At 40.2% G+C, this 16914-nt stretch overlaps 1 protein-coding gene across 6 annotated transcripts in view; it reads left to right on the forward strand.

Annotated features, from left to right (window-relative positions):
• The window catches only part of pnpla6 (patatin-like phospholipase domain containing 6), a 30629-nt gene that overhangs the window by 2263 nt on the left and 11452 nt on the right, over nucleotides 1-16914 (forward strand). For all 6 annotated transcript variants that reach the window (XM_040145386.1, XM_040145387.1, XM_040145389.1 and 3 more), the window contains exons 2-26: nucleotides 2912-3000; nucleotides 4990-5043; nucleotides 5375-5462; nucleotides 5567-5649; nucleotides 5803-5894; nucleotides 6012-6152; nucleotides 6483-6642; nucleotides 7152-7232; nucleotides 7705-7833; nucleotides 8065-8145; nucleotides 8401-8536; nucleotides 8727-8801; nucleotides 9647-9747; nucleotides 10283-10462; nucleotides 11733-11810; nucleotides 12928-13133; nucleotides 13465-13596; nucleotides 13810-13933; nucleotides 14363-14476; nucleotides 14565-14640; nucleotides 14756-14905; nucleotides 15153-15216; nucleotides 15462-15630; nucleotides 15904-16086; nucleotides 16403-16521. In XM_040145386.1, the coding sequence (XP_040001320.1) occupies nucleotides 2953-3000; nucleotides 4990-5043; nucleotides 5375-5462; nucleotides 5567-5649; nucleotides 5803-5894; nucleotides 6012-6152; nucleotides 6483-6642; nucleotides 7152-7232; nucleotides 7705-7833; nucleotides 8065-8145; nucleotides 8401-8536; nucleotides 8727-8801; nucleotides 9647-9747; nucleotides 10283-10462; nucleotides 11733-11810; nucleotides 12928-13133; nucleotides 13465-13596; nucleotides 13810-13933; nucleotides 14363-14476; nucleotides 14565-14640; nucleotides 14756-14905; nucleotides 15153-15216; nucleotides 15462-15630; nucleotides 15904-16086; nucleotides 16403-16521 (2864 nt within the window). In that variant the 5' untranslated portion in view covers nucleotides 2912-2952. The remainder of the gene's footprint in view (nucleotides 1-2911; nucleotides 3001-4989; nucleotides 5044-5374; nucleotides 5463-5566; nucleotides 5650-5802; nucleotides 5895-6011; nucleotides 6153-6482; nucleotides 6643-7151; nucleotides 7233-7704; nucleotides 7834-8064; nucleotides 8146-8400; nucleotides 8537-8726; nucleotides 8802-9646; nucleotides 9748-10282; nucleotides 10463-11732; nucleotides 11811-12927; nucleotides 13134-13464; nucleotides 13597-13809; nucleotides 13934-14362; nucleotides 14477-14564; nucleotides 14641-14755; nucleotides 14906-15152; nucleotides 15217-15461; nucleotides 15631-15903; nucleotides 16087-16402; nucleotides 16522-16914) is intronic.

Below are 16914 nucleotides of genomic sequence, written 5' to 3' on the forward strand. Positions count from 1 at the left end.
TCAGCCACCCTCTCCCACTCACTGATGTCATAGATTAAGCAGGAAATACATTAGACCAAGACAAGATGCAGCTGATGCTAGTCTGTGTTGTTACTTTATATGTAGCCAGGACAATAGTAGGACATTACTGGTGGATATGGTGTGCAAATTGTAGACGTCAACACAGTCAGCACAAAACATAGTCCTTGTTATTTGTAAACAAACCTCAGATTAGAGCCTAAAAGATTAGCGGTTTAATTTATTAGTCAAAGGAAAAACAATCGACAAGTATTTTGATAATTAGTCAATTAATTGATTTGATCATTTTTCAAGCAAAAATATTGAAAAGATACCAAACCCTCTCTGGTTCCAGCTTCTCAAATGAGCCGATATGCTGCTTTTCTCTGTTTCATATCATTCTGAATATCTTCTTGATTTGAAATTTAGTAGAACAAAACGTGACATTTGAGGACGTCACCTTGGGCCCTTGGAAGTTGTGATGGGCATTGTTTTTTACTATATTTTAATATTTCATTGACTAAATGATTGATTAATTAATTGAAAAATATTTGTGAGATTTAAACAATAAGGAATAGAATTCATCAGTGCTGCAACTAGCAGTATAAATTAATCTGGCGAATTATTAAGAAGCTGGAACCAGATACATTTTTGGTATGTTTGCATTAAAAATCAAAAGATTAAACAGTTATCAAAATAGTTGATTTGCTTCCAGTCAGTTATTTCTCTGTCAACCAACCAATTGATTAGTCGATTAATCATTTCAGCTGTATTTAGTTCTAGTCAAGCCTAAAATTATGATTAAAAAAATAAACAAATGTTTTTGCAGTTTTTTTATTAGCAGTGATCAGCCAAATTAACTAGAGTGGATTCCTTGTATTCTCATATTAAATCACAATCAAATATTTTTTTTAGATAAATATATTGTTTTTTTCTTCATGTGTCAATATTGATAGACATTCAGACATCCTTTTGATGAATACTCAGGACACAGAACAAGAGGCCTATGTATAGTATGTCCAGTGTCTCTGGTAATGTCTTTTCTCTAATGGCTGTGAAGTTTTTATTAGACATGGCACGTTGGGTTGTTTATATGCTTCTTCTTGCCTGTGCTGTAGCCTACTTTGTATGCCATCAGCAAACACAGGGTCTGTGTCTTTAGCCAGCTTGTTTTCCCTCCAGCCTCACTTTCTGCTAGAGTCGTCAGAGTAGGCGTGGGGAATCGGTGGAGCTCAGCGAGCTAAGCTAGCATAGCTGTTTATTAGACCATAGACAGTGAATGAAGCTCGTTATCCCAGCTACAGCACATACGCCTGTGTCAGCTGAATCCGTCTGCACTGGCAGATGTGGGCAGGGAGGTGGTATGCAGCCGGCCTGGATGAACTATAGGAATTACTGCTTCAGTGCAGTAGCTTAGTGACCAGCTTCAGAGGGTTCTGGTCATACTGGACTGCTTCCATTATATGTATATGGTTGTATGACTGTAAAAAAGGGCAGCCTTGGTAGGTGAAATATTACACTATGTAGAGGCATCTGTTTTGTTGCAGGGGCAGTGTTTAGAGGAGCGGTTGAAGGGAAAGAGGTTAAAATTTGTTTTGCGGTTTGCAGCATTTTCCTTCTCAAAGGGGCCGGCAAATTAGGAATGCTCAAAAACAAAATGTTCTGGTCCTCTACAGATTTCCTTGCAGGGTTGTCAACTTTTATGCCGGCAAAAAAAGAAACAACTTCACACATAATAACATAAACACACACAAATTGGCATGCTCACATATTTTTAAAAAACAGACAATGTATAAAAAAGTCTTCGCAAAAACTTTTTTTGTTTTTTTTTAAATTTGGTTTCTTTACTTTATATTGTGTTGCTTGAATTGTTCTGTCTAAATCCCCAATGGAGGTAGCACCTATTTATTGGGACAGTAAGAAGATCATCCCACAGGGAGGTGAATAGAGATGGATGGATGGATGAAAGAGGGGAAGGGGTTACCATCTGGATAGGTTTTTACGTTATCTAGAAAGCCTGCTGTGTTTGTGTGTAAGTAACAGAGACAGAAGCCTGGTTCAGTGTCCTCAGCAGTGTGCAGCTGTAGGATGCAATAATTTGATCGTTCTCTGATTCTAGTACTCAGTTAAAGCTATTTTAAGGAGAGATTAACTATGGCTGTTACCAGCAGATGGTTAAGAATGCAATCAGTTTAGTCAGAGACTTTCAGATTCTCTGCCTTAAGGCGAGGCTGTGTGTTAACAACTTCATATTCTCTCTCTCTCTCATTTAACCATGTATGCTGGTTTCTCTTCACTTGTTTTACTTGGAGCAGTTTAGTGTTTGTTTGTGTGCGTGGGTGTCCACAGTAACAATAAGATGTTGTCTCATTAGGATGAAATAGTTTGCTGAGTTAGTTTTGAAGTGCACAATGAGAAAGTGAATGAGAAAAACCTTAACAGCCAAATTTTGGGCAGCAGCCACACACAAACTTTGCTGAGCCCTTAGGTGTGAGTGGATGTTTAATGATGTCGAGTTCTTACAAGAAAGGTGGCATCTTTCCACAAATGCAGCTGAAAAGTCAGGAGAAAGATTTACATTTCTACTCATGTTTGCGCATGAGTAAACATAGGGATGTTTTCGCCCTTAAGAGGCTTTTTTCACGGCTGATATTTTGTTGTCACAGTGGGAAAAGCACAAGTGTTACTAATAACATTAGCAATGGCTCTGCTCTATTTAAGTGTCCCAGTAAGACATGATGGTTTGACACTGAGCCATCATGTACAGGACCAGGACCCTGAAAGTGAGGCAGCTAAATGGAGTGAAATGGAATACTGTACAGCCATCATGAATTTTTTTTATACCCGTGCTTTCCCTGCTGTGTAGTGTCACAATATCTGTCTGTTGAGTATGCATATCTGTCTTTGTTTCCAGTTGCCGTTGATGGACCATCCCTATGAAGAAACAGGGTTACAATGGGACAGAGTACCTCGGAACAAGAGTTCCAAGGAGACACCCCCCAGGTTGGTTTGTTCACTGTATTTATTTGTATCATGATAAAACACATAGAGTCAAGCCATACCTAGGTGTGCAAGTACAGAAATGTAGGCACTTGAGTTTACCATCAGGAGTTGATAAGTGGGCTGATAGAGATGGGTGTACAGAAACAGGGAGACCTAATTTGTACTGCCAAATTTGCCAACTAGATCTCACATTACTTTTTTGTTATTCATCCTTTAAAGGGGTAGAGAGTCCTCATGTGCACGTGAAACATAGTTTATGACACGTGTAGAAAGTTCTGCTAGTTTTTAAGTTGCAAACTTTCAGTTTGTCAGTTTATTGTAGCCATCCCCTTAAGACTATACACAAATGAACACACATGTACACTTTTCACACTTACACGTTGATCTAAAAATTAATTTGTGCCCCACTTGAAGCCTCCAGATAAAGTATATTTCTGTGTGTACATCCTGCCAATGCACTCACCATCTGTCGGCTCCACTGTCAATATCCTCAGTGTCCATCTTAGGCCTTTTACTGCCAAATAACACTTAGCTCCCCACACACTAATCAATAACCACTGATAACAGACGTGTGGTCCCATTGGCTGTCGGCCAGAACACTAAAAACCTGTTACTCTTGCTTTAAAAATACTGTATCTGATGGCTAGCTAGCCAAAGACACACACATACACACACGGTAAAACAAGCAAGCTTATCTTGGCCAGAGGATCTCTTTCCACTCCCTGCATAGTCTTGTTGTGATGAAAAAAGAAGTGCTTTATGTTACTGAACTTATGTGATAGAAATCTCCTTAATCAAGTGAAAAGTAAAACTACTCTGCTCTCTATGAGTTGGTTCCTCTAATCTTCTGCTTTTTACCTGCTTTTTTTGGAAGACAATGCACTAGGCTATTTGCTTCCTAAATATGTATACCCTTTTTTCTTTTCCTTCTGGGTTGTTTCATGCTTAGTTGCATACTCTCTGCCAGCGTCACCTAGAGTCCAGCTCCAACAGTTTTCATTACATCTTGCTCTGAGCCTAAGGGGCTTTGTCAGTAAGTAGAGCAGTTTCAACCCCTCACAGCAGCAGACCATAGTGTTTCTAACATGCAATTGTGGCTGACATGAATACAGCCATACCACACAGGGGTGGAAGTCAGTTTTGATTAGGTCACACTCAATGTTTTTATGCCTGTTCGAAGCCTGACTGGACTGTCCCAATCACTAGAGTAAGTTAGGAGTTAGGGGAGCTTTTTGGCCTGATATTCAGCACAGTTAATCTTGTAGCATGAACTTGAGACTTTGACCTTTTTGGTGGACTCTAGACCAGACCAGCTGATTGGATTTTTTTCAAGAGCATTGTCGCTCATTGTCTCCACATGCTAACATTAAGAATTTATTCTGTTTAACATTATCTTCATGCTTTGTATCTGTTGTAGCAAAACAAACAAATTTATCTTGGCCCTAGGATCTAAAATTCCCTGCAGTGACAATTTTTAGATAAATTTGAAGCTACATTTCTCTCACCAAGGCTTTTTGTTGCCTTTACAGCTTTACATCTGGAATCCTTAGTCTATAAATGGATAACAGAGCAGGAGAACTCTGTGAGGTGATTACTGTTTCTAATAGAGTGAAAAGTGGAAGTAAAGGCCCAGGAAACATAGCTGGAAGACAAATGTAAGGGCACGAGCGTGGAGAAGGTCAGTTAAGGTGCTACGTCTTCATTCCCTTCTCTTCTTGTTTCCCGGGCACTGGTAGCCAGACATTCCTGCCTCCAGGGCAAAGCCCTTATTCCCACATTCCATTACACTTCAGTGGAAATGAAAACTTCAGGCCCAAACCCATACAGCGTTTCAGTCAGAATATACTGTAGGGGGTAGCAGCCATCGAGTAAGCTTCTAAGCAGTTAGCATGCTTGCTGTAGAAGTTGTGATATGTGGGTTGTTGTTTTTTGGTTTTTGGTTTTTTTTTCAAATTAGTAATGTGTCTCTGTATTTCTCTGTTACTTTAGGACAAGTTTAATAACATCAAGACATTGGTGGAGGAGGAACTACAGACGAGCATGGTGAGTGTGCAATGAGGTGTGATTGAGATATTTTGGCTTTTCTCATTGCTTTCATTTATGTGCTGTTGGGTCACTCAAGCAGGAAATTTTATCACTACCATACGTTTCACCATGGCTTGAGTTAGACAATAATAGAATTACATTTTGTTCAGTATTGTGCAGAGATCACAAGCAAGTAGACGGAATAATGAAGTAATACTTTTTTAAAACATCCAAGTAAATATAATTTTAGTGCTGCAGCCACAGTACAGGCCACTGCATTTTGTTATTATGCAACCTTTGACCCTGTACTCACATCAGCTCTCTTTCTCTTTTGTTCTTTTCTCTTCAGATGGTGGGCATGGTGATTGGTGCAGGCATCGCCATAGTTCTCATTGCCATCCTCATCTTCTTCATCTTGCGAAGGATCCAGCTTCGAAGTCAGTAAATGCTGAGATGCATTTCTCACCAAGTGCTTGGAACATGTAATGTTAGTAATGAAAAATGAGAACTTAACTAATTTGTCATGTCTTATATTTCACAGACCTAGAAGCTCAGGAGGCACCCAAATACCGCTTCCGCAAGAGGGACAAAGTCATGTTCTACGGGCGAAAGATCATGCGTAAAGTGAGTGCGTTTACTGACACCTCAACAGTCAGTATGCAAATAGTAGTTATCACAGGCGGCTCACAGTGAGTTATATTTTGCTTTTCCAGGATAATACGTAATGCAACAATAATACAATGGGGATTATATTTAAACCAATATGTTTCCCAACAGGTTTCCCAGTCTACCTCTTCCCTCGTGGGCACATCCTCTTCCTCTCGGCCACGCCTCAAGAAGAAGCAGAAGATGCTCAACATTGCCAAAAAGTACATCAAAAAGCTCTCTCTGACCAACTTCCATTCTTGTCATGAGCATTTAGTGGGTAGAATACTGTCCCATCTCTTCATCTCATCCCACTGTCTCTATGTCTCTCACTTGTGTAGAATCCTGCGCTTTAAGAAAGAGGTGCCCACCCTTCAGGCTAAGGAGCCCCCTCCTTCAGTGCTGGAGGCAGACCTCACCGAATTTGATGTGGCCAACTCCCACCTCCCCTCCGAGGTGCTCTACATGCTCAAAAATGTCCGGTGGGTTTGTCCACTGTGTGATGTTTGTGTAATTGTGTTATAATGTAGGATAGAGCACAGTGTTCAAAAAGCCGAAACATGTCTGTACAAAACTTTGAAACATGTGCATTGCTCCTACACACATGCCTTTTAGATGTGTGGTTCTGCTGTGAAGCAGTTGCCTAGCTGTGCCTACAGTCAGATCTTAAAAAAACCTGCATTTTTGAATATGTAAACCCCCACAGGTTAGCTGTACAGTGCTCAGTGGTGCAAAGCAAGTGAACACACACCTGCCAACAGGTGTGTGTTCACTTCCTAACCACCGAACCTCTCTTGTCTCCTTCATTGCAGTGTGCTGGGCCATTTTGAAAAGCCCCTCTTCCTGGAGCTGTGTAAACACATGGTGTTTCTGCAGTTCCAGCAAGGGGAGTACGTCTTCAGGCCAGGCCAGCCTGACAGCAGCATCTACGTGGTTCAGGATGGAAAACTGGAATTGTGCCTTACTGGAACGGTACGCAAGCCTGTGTGTGCATGCAAAGCCATTAATCCTGTTTACCTGTGATTTTTTTAAATTTATTTTTTTTTATGCATGTGACACTTGTTTTTGTATTTTTTAGGGTTATATGGTGTAATCCTGTATGTATTATGGAAAAAAACTTGATGCAAACACATGCACACAAGGGAGAAAATCTGCTAAAGGGCTTAGCTTTGGGAGTTCTGGCTTTAACAGCTCATTAGCATCTATTAACATTTGACTCAGATAATCTCATTAGGTAACTTGGGGGGCATGGCTGTTAGCAAAGGTTACTCTCATAATGACAAATAAGTATCCTAAAGCCAGTTTCAAGGGCATTTAACAAGTATCATTGAGGATATTTGTCCTCACAGAGATCTCAGTCCAGGCTTTATCGATTTATCTGTAAAGTTGAATGTAGCTACTCAAGTTCTAAGAAAAACACTTGACGGCAAGACAACTTCTGTTGCCTGATATGCACACTGCTGCTTATTCCTGTCTTCTAGGATGGCAAAGAAAGTGTGGTTAAGGAGGTTTACCCGGGAGACAGCGTCCATAGCCTCCTGAGCATCCTGGATGTCATCACAGTAGGTCACACTCACTTCCTGCTACACACACAAATCTGTATAGACGAGGGTGCTGCATCACACCTGTGCAATCAGGTTTCCCCAACAGACAACTGTACATGTAATTCATACACCCTCAGAAATTAAGTGTGGATGTTGGGACCAACACACTTCCAGCGAAGAATTCCTTGCTCCTCACATCATTCACATTCACCGGCTGACTCACCAGACGTACTCCACTGGAATACATATGACTCATACATTGATCTTTAGTTTTATTTCAATGAAAATTCTGCGTAAGTTGGATGGAATCAGTATGACATCAAAGTATGTCTTAAATGAAGAGGGTTGAAATGATGGTAACAAAGAAAATTTGTGATTTTCTGCATGAACAAACATGCATATTTACAGTCTATAAAAAGCTTTCTCACTCCATAAAAAGACTGAGAAAAGATATTCAGAAATATCAAATCTGTGGTATCTTCATGTGCAGGGCCACCAGAAGCCTTACAGAACGGTGTCGGCACGGGTTGCAGAGGTTTCCACTGTTCTCCGCTTACCTGTAGAGGCCTTCCTGTCTATATTTGAGAAGTACCCTGAGAGCCTGGTGCGAGTAGTACAAGTGAGTTGTGTTTTGTTTTTTGTTTTTGTTGTTGTTTTTATTTTTGTGTGTGTGTGTGTTTTTGTTTCTGCCTACCATAATACTAAAACACACACACACAATGTATGCAGTCTTAAAGCTGAAGGGGTTTTGATAAAGTAATTTTATCAAAACCTGAAATAGTTTGATAAAGTCGTCTGTCTGTTTGCATGTGATATGTCAAATGACTCTCTTCCTGTTGTATCTGTTCAGATTATCATGGTTCGTCTCCAAAGAGTAACAGTCCTAGCCCTCCACAACTATCTTGGACTCACCAATGAGCTCTTCAGCCATGTAAGTTTATCACGTAGATACATGTACACACACAGACTCACACACAAAGAGTCCCATACAAACATCTGTGGGTAATGTGGTTTGGCATTTATAAGGAATTCTGCATCATTAGCCCAGTGCACATACGGTTCTTATTATGATTTGAGTCAGTAAATGCTAATATTGTGTCTCTGTTTCCACTCTCCCACCACACACACAAACAAACTGTGCACCTCACACAAATCGCACTGCATACCACTCGCACTTGTTCTATAGGAAATGCAGCCTTCGCGTCTGCCACCTCAGTCACCCCACCCAACTCGCACCAGTCCCATCCGCCATGGCAAGCGCTTTGGCAGCCTGACAGTGCCTGAAGAGCATCGGGAAGCTGCCATTAAGGGTGAAGCTACAGGTTGGGAAAAAACTAAAATGACTAATAGAATCATAGAATATTGCATTTAAATGATTAACTCTGAAATGTCACTAAAGTCACTCTGGGAGGTTCCATTAAAACTTATAAATATCTTTACTGTCTATTTTTTACAAGTGTTAGTTTTGTGTTTGGTTGCTTGGTTAATGCTACACATTTGATTGTTTTACAGGAGGAGAACAAGGGAAGGATGGAGTATCAGGGCCAACTCTTTGCAGGACCATCTCCATGCCTGTGGACATCGCTGGTGAGGGGCTTCCTCTCCTGTTTAGAGAGATAATGTGCTGCTATTTTGTGAAAGTGGAATTAATTGTGTGACCGTGACACCACAGAAGGATTCAGCACGTGTCCTCTTCTGATGTCATACCTATCTACAATACACTGCTTTTACCTAATCTTTGCACATGTTCACACCAGTCAGAGTGAAGGAATTTTATTCAAGCTAATGACCCTTTAGTTTGCTTCATTTGGACAGGTATGAACAGTTATAAAACTTCACCGTACCTGCGTGAAAAGACTGGTCTCTCATCCAAATGAGGCAGAGTACAGTTAGATAGGCAGACAAAGCTCAGCCATATGCAGGTAACAGCATGTTAGCACAGAGATCCATGGCTATGAAGACACAGATGTTGGTATGTGATATCCAGTGGTGAAGTGGTTACCTTTCTTACTCTTATTCATGCTCTAAAAAGCAAAGGTATGATCACAATAACAAGTAACGTCATCTGATAATTTCAGACATTGTTGCTCTCTGAAAGGTTTATAGGATGATTGGCCCAAAGCTTAAAGAAAGATGGTTTAATTTTGGTCTCTTTTTAGACTCTTCCTCACAGTATCGTTGCTTTTAGATGGAGATTTGTATATCAAACATGTTAGCTTTTTCTCGTGTATAAAGCTATCTGTAGATTTTATATTTATGACATTTTTAAAACATGCAGCATATTCTCCTCCTGTATAGACTGGACAAAAAGCCATTCATTTGTTCCTTTCAAACATAAAATCCACCCACGGTTAAGACGTAAGTTTTTCACCTCAACACAGCTGAATGTTGATTAAAGACTGAAGAATGCTATCCAAATGTTGTCTGTACAGGTATACAGAAAAGTCTGAGATCTGACTTTGACATGGCGTATGAAAGGGGGCGGATCTCTGTCTCTGCAGAGGATGGCAACACTCCTCCCACCTTTTCACGGGTCAGTAGACTGCAAATGAGATACAGTTGACTTTATTGATTACTCTACATAGATTTGGGTAATTGCAGCAGCACCTCAGGTGGCATTGGAGAACAAAGATCAAAGGTTTGCCACAGGGCATGTATAACAGAGTAATCCAGTATATAAAGTACCCCAAATATCAAAAATTGTGTGTCTCTCCAAAGCTACTAAAATGTTAGGTTTTTTTTTGTCAACTATCAGTGATTATCTGTTAAAAATGTTATCCTGTGAAAAAAGAAAACATCCTCCAATCTGGAAACTTTGTTTTTTGCTCCCTTCTGTGTGATATTAAAATATTTTATATTGTTTCAAAACACCTTATTAGTTTTGAATATATGTAATTGTGATGTTTATTGTTCAGTATGTCAAAAACACAGCTACATATTTGATATTATCTGACACTTTGTGAGATTGAAAGAAAAAGTCTTAGATAATTCGTAGTCTTATGCAGGGGCAGATGTCCTGTTTTAGAAAGAGATTCATCAAATATTTTGTTGTATGTACAATATTACAGTCTGTTTCCCAGGACCAGCGGGAGAGGAGGGTGACAGTAGATGAGGTTCCCTCAGGGATCTACCTGTATCCAGAAGAAGAGCCCGGAGTGGACAATATTTTTACACCTGTATCCAGTCGATCCAGTGCTGCTCTTTTTGAGGAAGCTCAGAAAGAGGTCCTCAAACTCATGAGGATTGAGGTTTGTTAGATTATTTTCTTTGTTTGTTTGTAGTGGTGTCACCAGTCTGTTTAATATGGCACCAACTCTTAAACTAGGAACTAATCAAAAGAATAAATAGGAAAAAATTACAAAGAAAAACTTGTAGTTAAAAAACAAGATAATTTTGATTTTTCATTTTATTCATTTATTCCTGTTTCCAACAATATTTGTACATTTTCTTATATATGGCTCCATAGGGAAATAAACCCAGGGAGACTGTTAAGTAAAAGCTAATCCTTAACAAGCATACATTTTTGGGGGGTTTTCCAAAATTATAGACATGCACGTTGTAGAATTTTTTGGTGTTTACATCAGAAAAGAAGTACATGAGTTAAAATACTTAATGACATAGTACAAACAATTTTGAAGTCACATATAATTTCAGATCATTCCCCATCTTTAAAAATATAAGTTAAGAAATGTGTCAGCCCAAACCATTACTCATGCTGGCTATGATAATGGTACAAGATGCATTCTGTTGTGACAAATGTTTTTATCAAATGTGTTTCCATGTTATCATATTTTTCGGCTGTTTCAGCTGAAAAATTAACAAAGTAAAGCAGGGTTGAAACATGCAATTAGTGCGGTGCTCTCCTAGTCACATTATACACTGTAGGATCAAATTCTCATGGATTAAGAAATAATAATAATAACAGTCTCATTAGATTATTCTTTCTTTGCATGAATGAATACATTGTCGTAAATCTCCCTGGAGCATCTGTTGACCGATTGTGATGTGGAAAGGAGGTCAGTCTAGAGGAGCTGGGCTCAGTCTATAAATGATGAGGGAGAGAGGGCTGCACAGTCTCTTAAAGGCTGAGACATGAGTTGTTCCTATGTGTTTGGTAATATATAAGAAAATGGAGATGATTGAATATGTATGCTTAATACGTTTACGCAAATACTCCAAAATCCAGAAAAAAAAACAGTGACAAAGAACTGGATACCTCTGCGGTGACAAAAATGTAACTGTCAACGCTTCTGTGCCACACCTGTAGTCATAGTAATATTGGAAGTTGTATACATGCATTTAATGCAATATGTGGTAAACCCTCTCTGTGTGCCTCTTAGTAAATATTGCTACATATAGTATTTCAAAACGTCGTGTTTGCATAACTACCTCAGAGCATGGTCGGTGAAATAAATGTTTCACAATTGCCGTTAGCTTGGTTTTCATCCAAAGATGAACAAAGGAGAACTTAACTCTGCTTGACTTTTTTTCTGTTTTCTGTCTGGCGCTTAAACCCAGGACCCATCTTTGTTAAACGGGAGAGTGACTCTGCACCACGCAAAAGCTGGAGCTGTCTTAGCCAGACAGGGAGACCAGGTACATAACACATGACATGCGGGGAGCCCTTCGACCCTCCTGAAAACTGTCCCCCTTTAGCTGTATACTGCCCTACAAAGGCTGAGTGCAGTAACTACAGAAGCAGTGAAGTTGAGAAAAAACATTAAAGTTTTCAGACTGACAAGAAAACTGTGTAGCAGGTAGAAGGTTGTAATGAAGGTTTTATGCCTTTTTTAGGCTCATTATTTTAACCCCAAAAAATCCCTGCCATAGAATCTCAATCAAATTTAAAAAATCTAGAAATTGCACTCTGCCTGTGGATTTTCCTTACAGACTAGAAGGGGGAAATACAGTATCTACAAATAAAATTAGTTCTTTCAGCTATTTTAACTTGATAGGTTTCTGTTCATCCATATTTTATTATTTGGTTACTGTATGTGGAAATTAATATAATAGCTTATTTTACAACTCAATGCCTTTTTAAAAATGTGATTTAATGGTAGGTTAACATTACCCTCACCAAACAGCAGAATTCTACCAGAGTCAAAGCTGAGATGGCAGCTATTGAGATCTGCTAAGCTAGTTAACTTAGCAGGACTTTATCTGTTTCACATCATAATTGGATTTGACCAACTTCTAAGTAACTACTCATTTTAGTTATGTTGAATAACTAACTGAATTACAAAGATGTCAGTTCATTAACAAGAGCCAAGGAAAAATCAAAAAAGTAAATTTAGTTTTAGCTACATCTCACCAGCTAGTGACAGTGTAGTAACGGAGACAGTGAGTTCTTCAGCCCAGATATTACAAAGCAGTGCAGTTTCTGTGTTTGGTTAGGCTTTTAGCTTTGTTTTGTAGTCACTGCAAACTTAAGGGGCTGTTTTCACAGAAAATTATACGTTTTTAGTGCATACATGTTTTTTTTAATAGTAAAAACAGAGAGAGCCGCAAACAGAAAGTCTGACTCAGGTTACTGTGTTTTTCCTTCTTAGGGCAGTATAGTATAATTGTAGCAGCAAAAATAATAATAAAATATAGTAAATTTTTTAATGCAGTCACTTTAGCAAAAATTGAATATGTCAGATAATGCAACAAATTTATTTTTATCCCGCCCTGTTTTTGTTTTCCCTCTCTCCTTCCCTGTTCACTTCTTAAGGATGTGAGTCTGCACTTTGTCCTATCTGGTTGTCTGCATGTCTACCAGCGGATGATCAACAAGCAGGAAGCCGTCTGCTTGTTTGTTACCCACCCGGGGGAGATGGTGGGCCAACTCGCTGTTCTAACCGGGGAACCCCTCATCTTCACTGTCAAGGCCGTCCGAGACTGTACTTACCTCAAGATCTCAAAGTCGGATTTCTATGAGTAAGTGGATTGTCTTTAATGTGGGCAAACAAGAATGACAACTGTTTACATTTATGTTTAAACGGGCATAAAACTGAGTCTGACATCATTTACAGTATTAATAAAGCAACAACGTCCCATCATACTGTATGTTTTACAATGCAATTACACATTCATCCAAAGTCTTTGAAGTTTGAATTTCATATTGATGCTTTTTGTAGAGACTGATGGATCTTCCATAACTGCTGGAGCCATTCAGTTTTGCTATAAAACATCCGCTTGCGAACAATATGAGTACTGCATAGCCAGTATTTCTCAAGTCTGTGCCTGTGCTGTGTGTCGCCACCTGCAGGATCATGAGGGAGCAGCCCAGCGTGGTGCTGAGTGCAGCCCACACAGTGGCCATCCGCATGTCCCCTTTTGTCAGGCAGATGGACTTTGCTATTGACTGGATGGCTGTGGAGGCTGGCAGAGCCCTCTACAGGTACTCTACTTGAGCTTTTTTTTTTTTTGAGAAAGATATAGATACAGACATATTTTTCTTCTTTGTGGAAACTATGCTTGCCTCAACATCGCAATATTGTTCATTTACTCAGTTTATTCATTTACAGTTAATATGTAATATTTATCCTCCTCTGTTTTGGGGGCGGATAAATAGTTACTATGATGTCTGTGTTTTTTCTCTTCACGTCTACAGACAGGAGGACAAGTCAGACTGCACCTACATCGTTCTGAATGGACGTCTGCGTTCAGTCATTCGTAAGGCAAATGGCAAGAAAGAGCTAGTTGGGGAATACGGGAGAGGAGACCTCATTGGAGTGGTGAGAACTGGGCTGTTTCCCTCTCAGTCCTAGTCTCATTCTGACTGTGTGTAAAAGAAACTTTAACTATCAAAATGAAGTGGAGCTGATAATTATTGAGTTTAAAGTGGCTTTTAGTCTCAGAGCTTGATGAGCTACTATTGCCTCTAGTGCAGGTTTTGTTTCTAATTGGTCATAATGCAATATGAGGGGGTTTTCAACATGTGGACAGTTTGGTTAAGGTGTCATTTATTAATGTGAAATTAGTTGAAATGGAAATGCATTTTATATTTCATTAGCTTTGATATAGTTGTGCACAGTTATGACAAATGAAAAACCCAACTCTCTTGCTCAAAATATTGATCCCAATTTATCTTTATCGTCACCTTGCTACCATTACTTTTTCGAGTTCTGAAACAGTATCTCGTGGTGTCTTGCCTTATACTTTAGGTGGAGGCTTTGACCAGACAGCCAAGAGCTACCACTGTCCATGCTGTGAGAGACACAGAGCTGGTCAAACTGCCCGAGGGAACACTCAACAACATCAAAAGACGATATCCACAGGTCAGTGACTTTGTCAGTAAAAACCTGTAGTCTGGTTGAGGTGTTGTGTACAGATGAAATAACAGTGATGCTTGTTGTCTTTGTTTAGGTGGTGACGAGGCTGATCCACTTATTAGGGCAGAAGATTCTGGGGAACCTGCAGCAGGGTCGCGGGCCATTCTCAGGTGAGGTGACAACGAGGAACTCTTAATATGCACATAAACATCCCCATGTCTTTGTTAGTCCAGCCTAATGCATTCCTCACATACTCCACTCACACCCTGTGTTTCTGTCTTCCAGGTTCAACCCTGAGTCTGCCCAGTATGACAACTAGTCCAGATGTAACCAACCCCGCCAGCAACCTCTCCACTGTGGCTGTGCTGCCGGTATGTGATGAGGTGCCGATCAATGCGTTCAACCTGGAGCTCAGCCATGCCCTCAGTGCAATTGGTAGGCCTAAAAATGTTTTTAATTTTGCCCAGAACAGCCCTTCTTTTATCTGGAGGTGTTGGATTTTTCACACCCTGGATCTAACAAAAGTATAAAATGACATCAAACTTGATCCATGCCCTTGTATTGCAGGTTAAATGAAAAACTACTACTATGTTAAAGCAGAACAGATTGGAATGCACAGTTATAACTTTTACATTTTTAACTGTGTCATGTATTCATACATGCCTCTGTTGGACACTTGCAGGGCCCACTCTGCTATTAACCAGTGACATAATCAGAGAGCGTCTGGGTGCTTCTGCTTTGGACAGGTCAGTCTGACAATCACAAAATCCTTTCCGTTCTCAGTCTTATCAAGCATCATCATAAAAGTTTCCTAACTGCAACCTTTTGTCATTCTCCCATTCTGTTTTCCTCTTTGAGTTTGTTTGCATTGATCATTACCATTTCCACTGATTCTATCTCTGCCTATCAACTTCGTGCTGTATGTGTATGTTTCGCTGAATTAAAAGGGGTATTCGGTATCCTTGTCTCTCTTGTCTTCTCTGTCCATCAGTATCCATGAGTACCGTCTGTCCGGCTGGCTGGCCCAGCAGGAGGACATCAATCGGATTGTCCTGTACCAGACTGACAACAGCATGACCCCGTGGACTCAGCGCTGCATTCGCCAGGCTGACTGCATCCTCATTGTCGGCCTGGGGGACCAAGAACCTACCCTGGGAGAGGTGTGTGTGTGTGTGTGTGTGTGTGTGTGTGTGTGTGTGTGTGTGTGTGTGTGTGTGTGTGTGTGTGTGTGTGTGTGTGTGTGTGTGTGTGTGTGTGTGTGTGTGTGTGTGTGTGTGTGTGTGTGTGTGTGTGTGTGTGTGTGTGTGTGTGTGTGTGCGTGCGTGCGCGCGTGTGCGTGCAAGAAATGGGAAAGGTAGCAAAATGACCTTATGATACTAATACAGTACATTTACTGTCTTCGTTTCTCCTCCTATTCCTCTCTTGTCCTCTAGCTGGAGCAGATGCTGGAGAACACAGCAGTCCGGGCTCTGAAGCAGCTGGTCCTTCTGCACAGAGAGGATGGGCCGGGCCCTTCCAGGACAGTTGAGTGGCTCAACATGCGTAGCTGGTGCTCCGGGCATCTGCACCTCAAGTGTCCTCGCAGGGTCTTCTCCAGACGCAGCCCCAGCAAACTGGTACGAAGCAACCTGTACTGTCTTCTTTTGTTTTTATGAAATTTTTATTCTTTAGTATACTACATATATAACATATATAGTTTATTAGGGTATGGTATACTAGCTAGAAGCAGGTTACCTAATAGGCACAGAAATTGATTAGCCACTTCTTCATAAGTGTAAACTAAGGAATGCAGTCATGAAAGGAAGGTCTGGTAAATCAATGGCACTTCAACTTAAAAAATGTGCCTGAACACTGCTCTTGTGTTGGCAAATGTTAAAGGAAAGTTGATGCTTTTACTGTATTTTCATGTGTTTTTTTTTTGTGTCTGTACAGAGGGAGGTATATGAGAAGGTGTTTGAGAAAACAGCAGACAGGCACAGTGATTTTTCTCGGCTGGCCCGAGTCCTGACTGGAAACAGCATCGCCCTGGTGCTGGGAGGAGGTGGAGCTAGGTGAGAACAGTTTACCACAGCTTGTAGAGAGCAGTTTCTGTTAAGAGTTTAGTATTTTGAAATATAGTATTAGCAACGCTGGCTAAACAGCTAATATGGATATTATGTACTGTCTCAGCGGCCCTAAACTCCCCTTCAGTATGCAGTAATTAAGGTAACACAGGTACAGATTTCTAACGTGTAAATACACCTGTCTTATGACCCAAATATACAAACTGGAGATGCAATAGAAAAACATGTCCAATTCAGCAATTTGTACTTTTATTTGCCCAAACTAAATTATTTTTGGCAAAACTAAATGTACTCTTTTATACCAAAGGAACATCTCAAGTCATTTCTTTTACCACTCAGTTCCTTGTCCTCCAGTGTACCTGCCTGGGTGTCTAACATGTT

This window comes from Xiphias gladius, chromosome 15, assembly GCF_016859285.1.
Source record: "Xiphias gladius isolate SHS-SW01 ecotype Sanya breed wild chromosome 15, ASM1685928v1, whole genome shotgun sequence".
NCBI lineage: Eukaryota > Metazoa > Chordata > Actinopteri > Istiophoriformes > Xiphiidae > Xiphias > Xiphias gladius.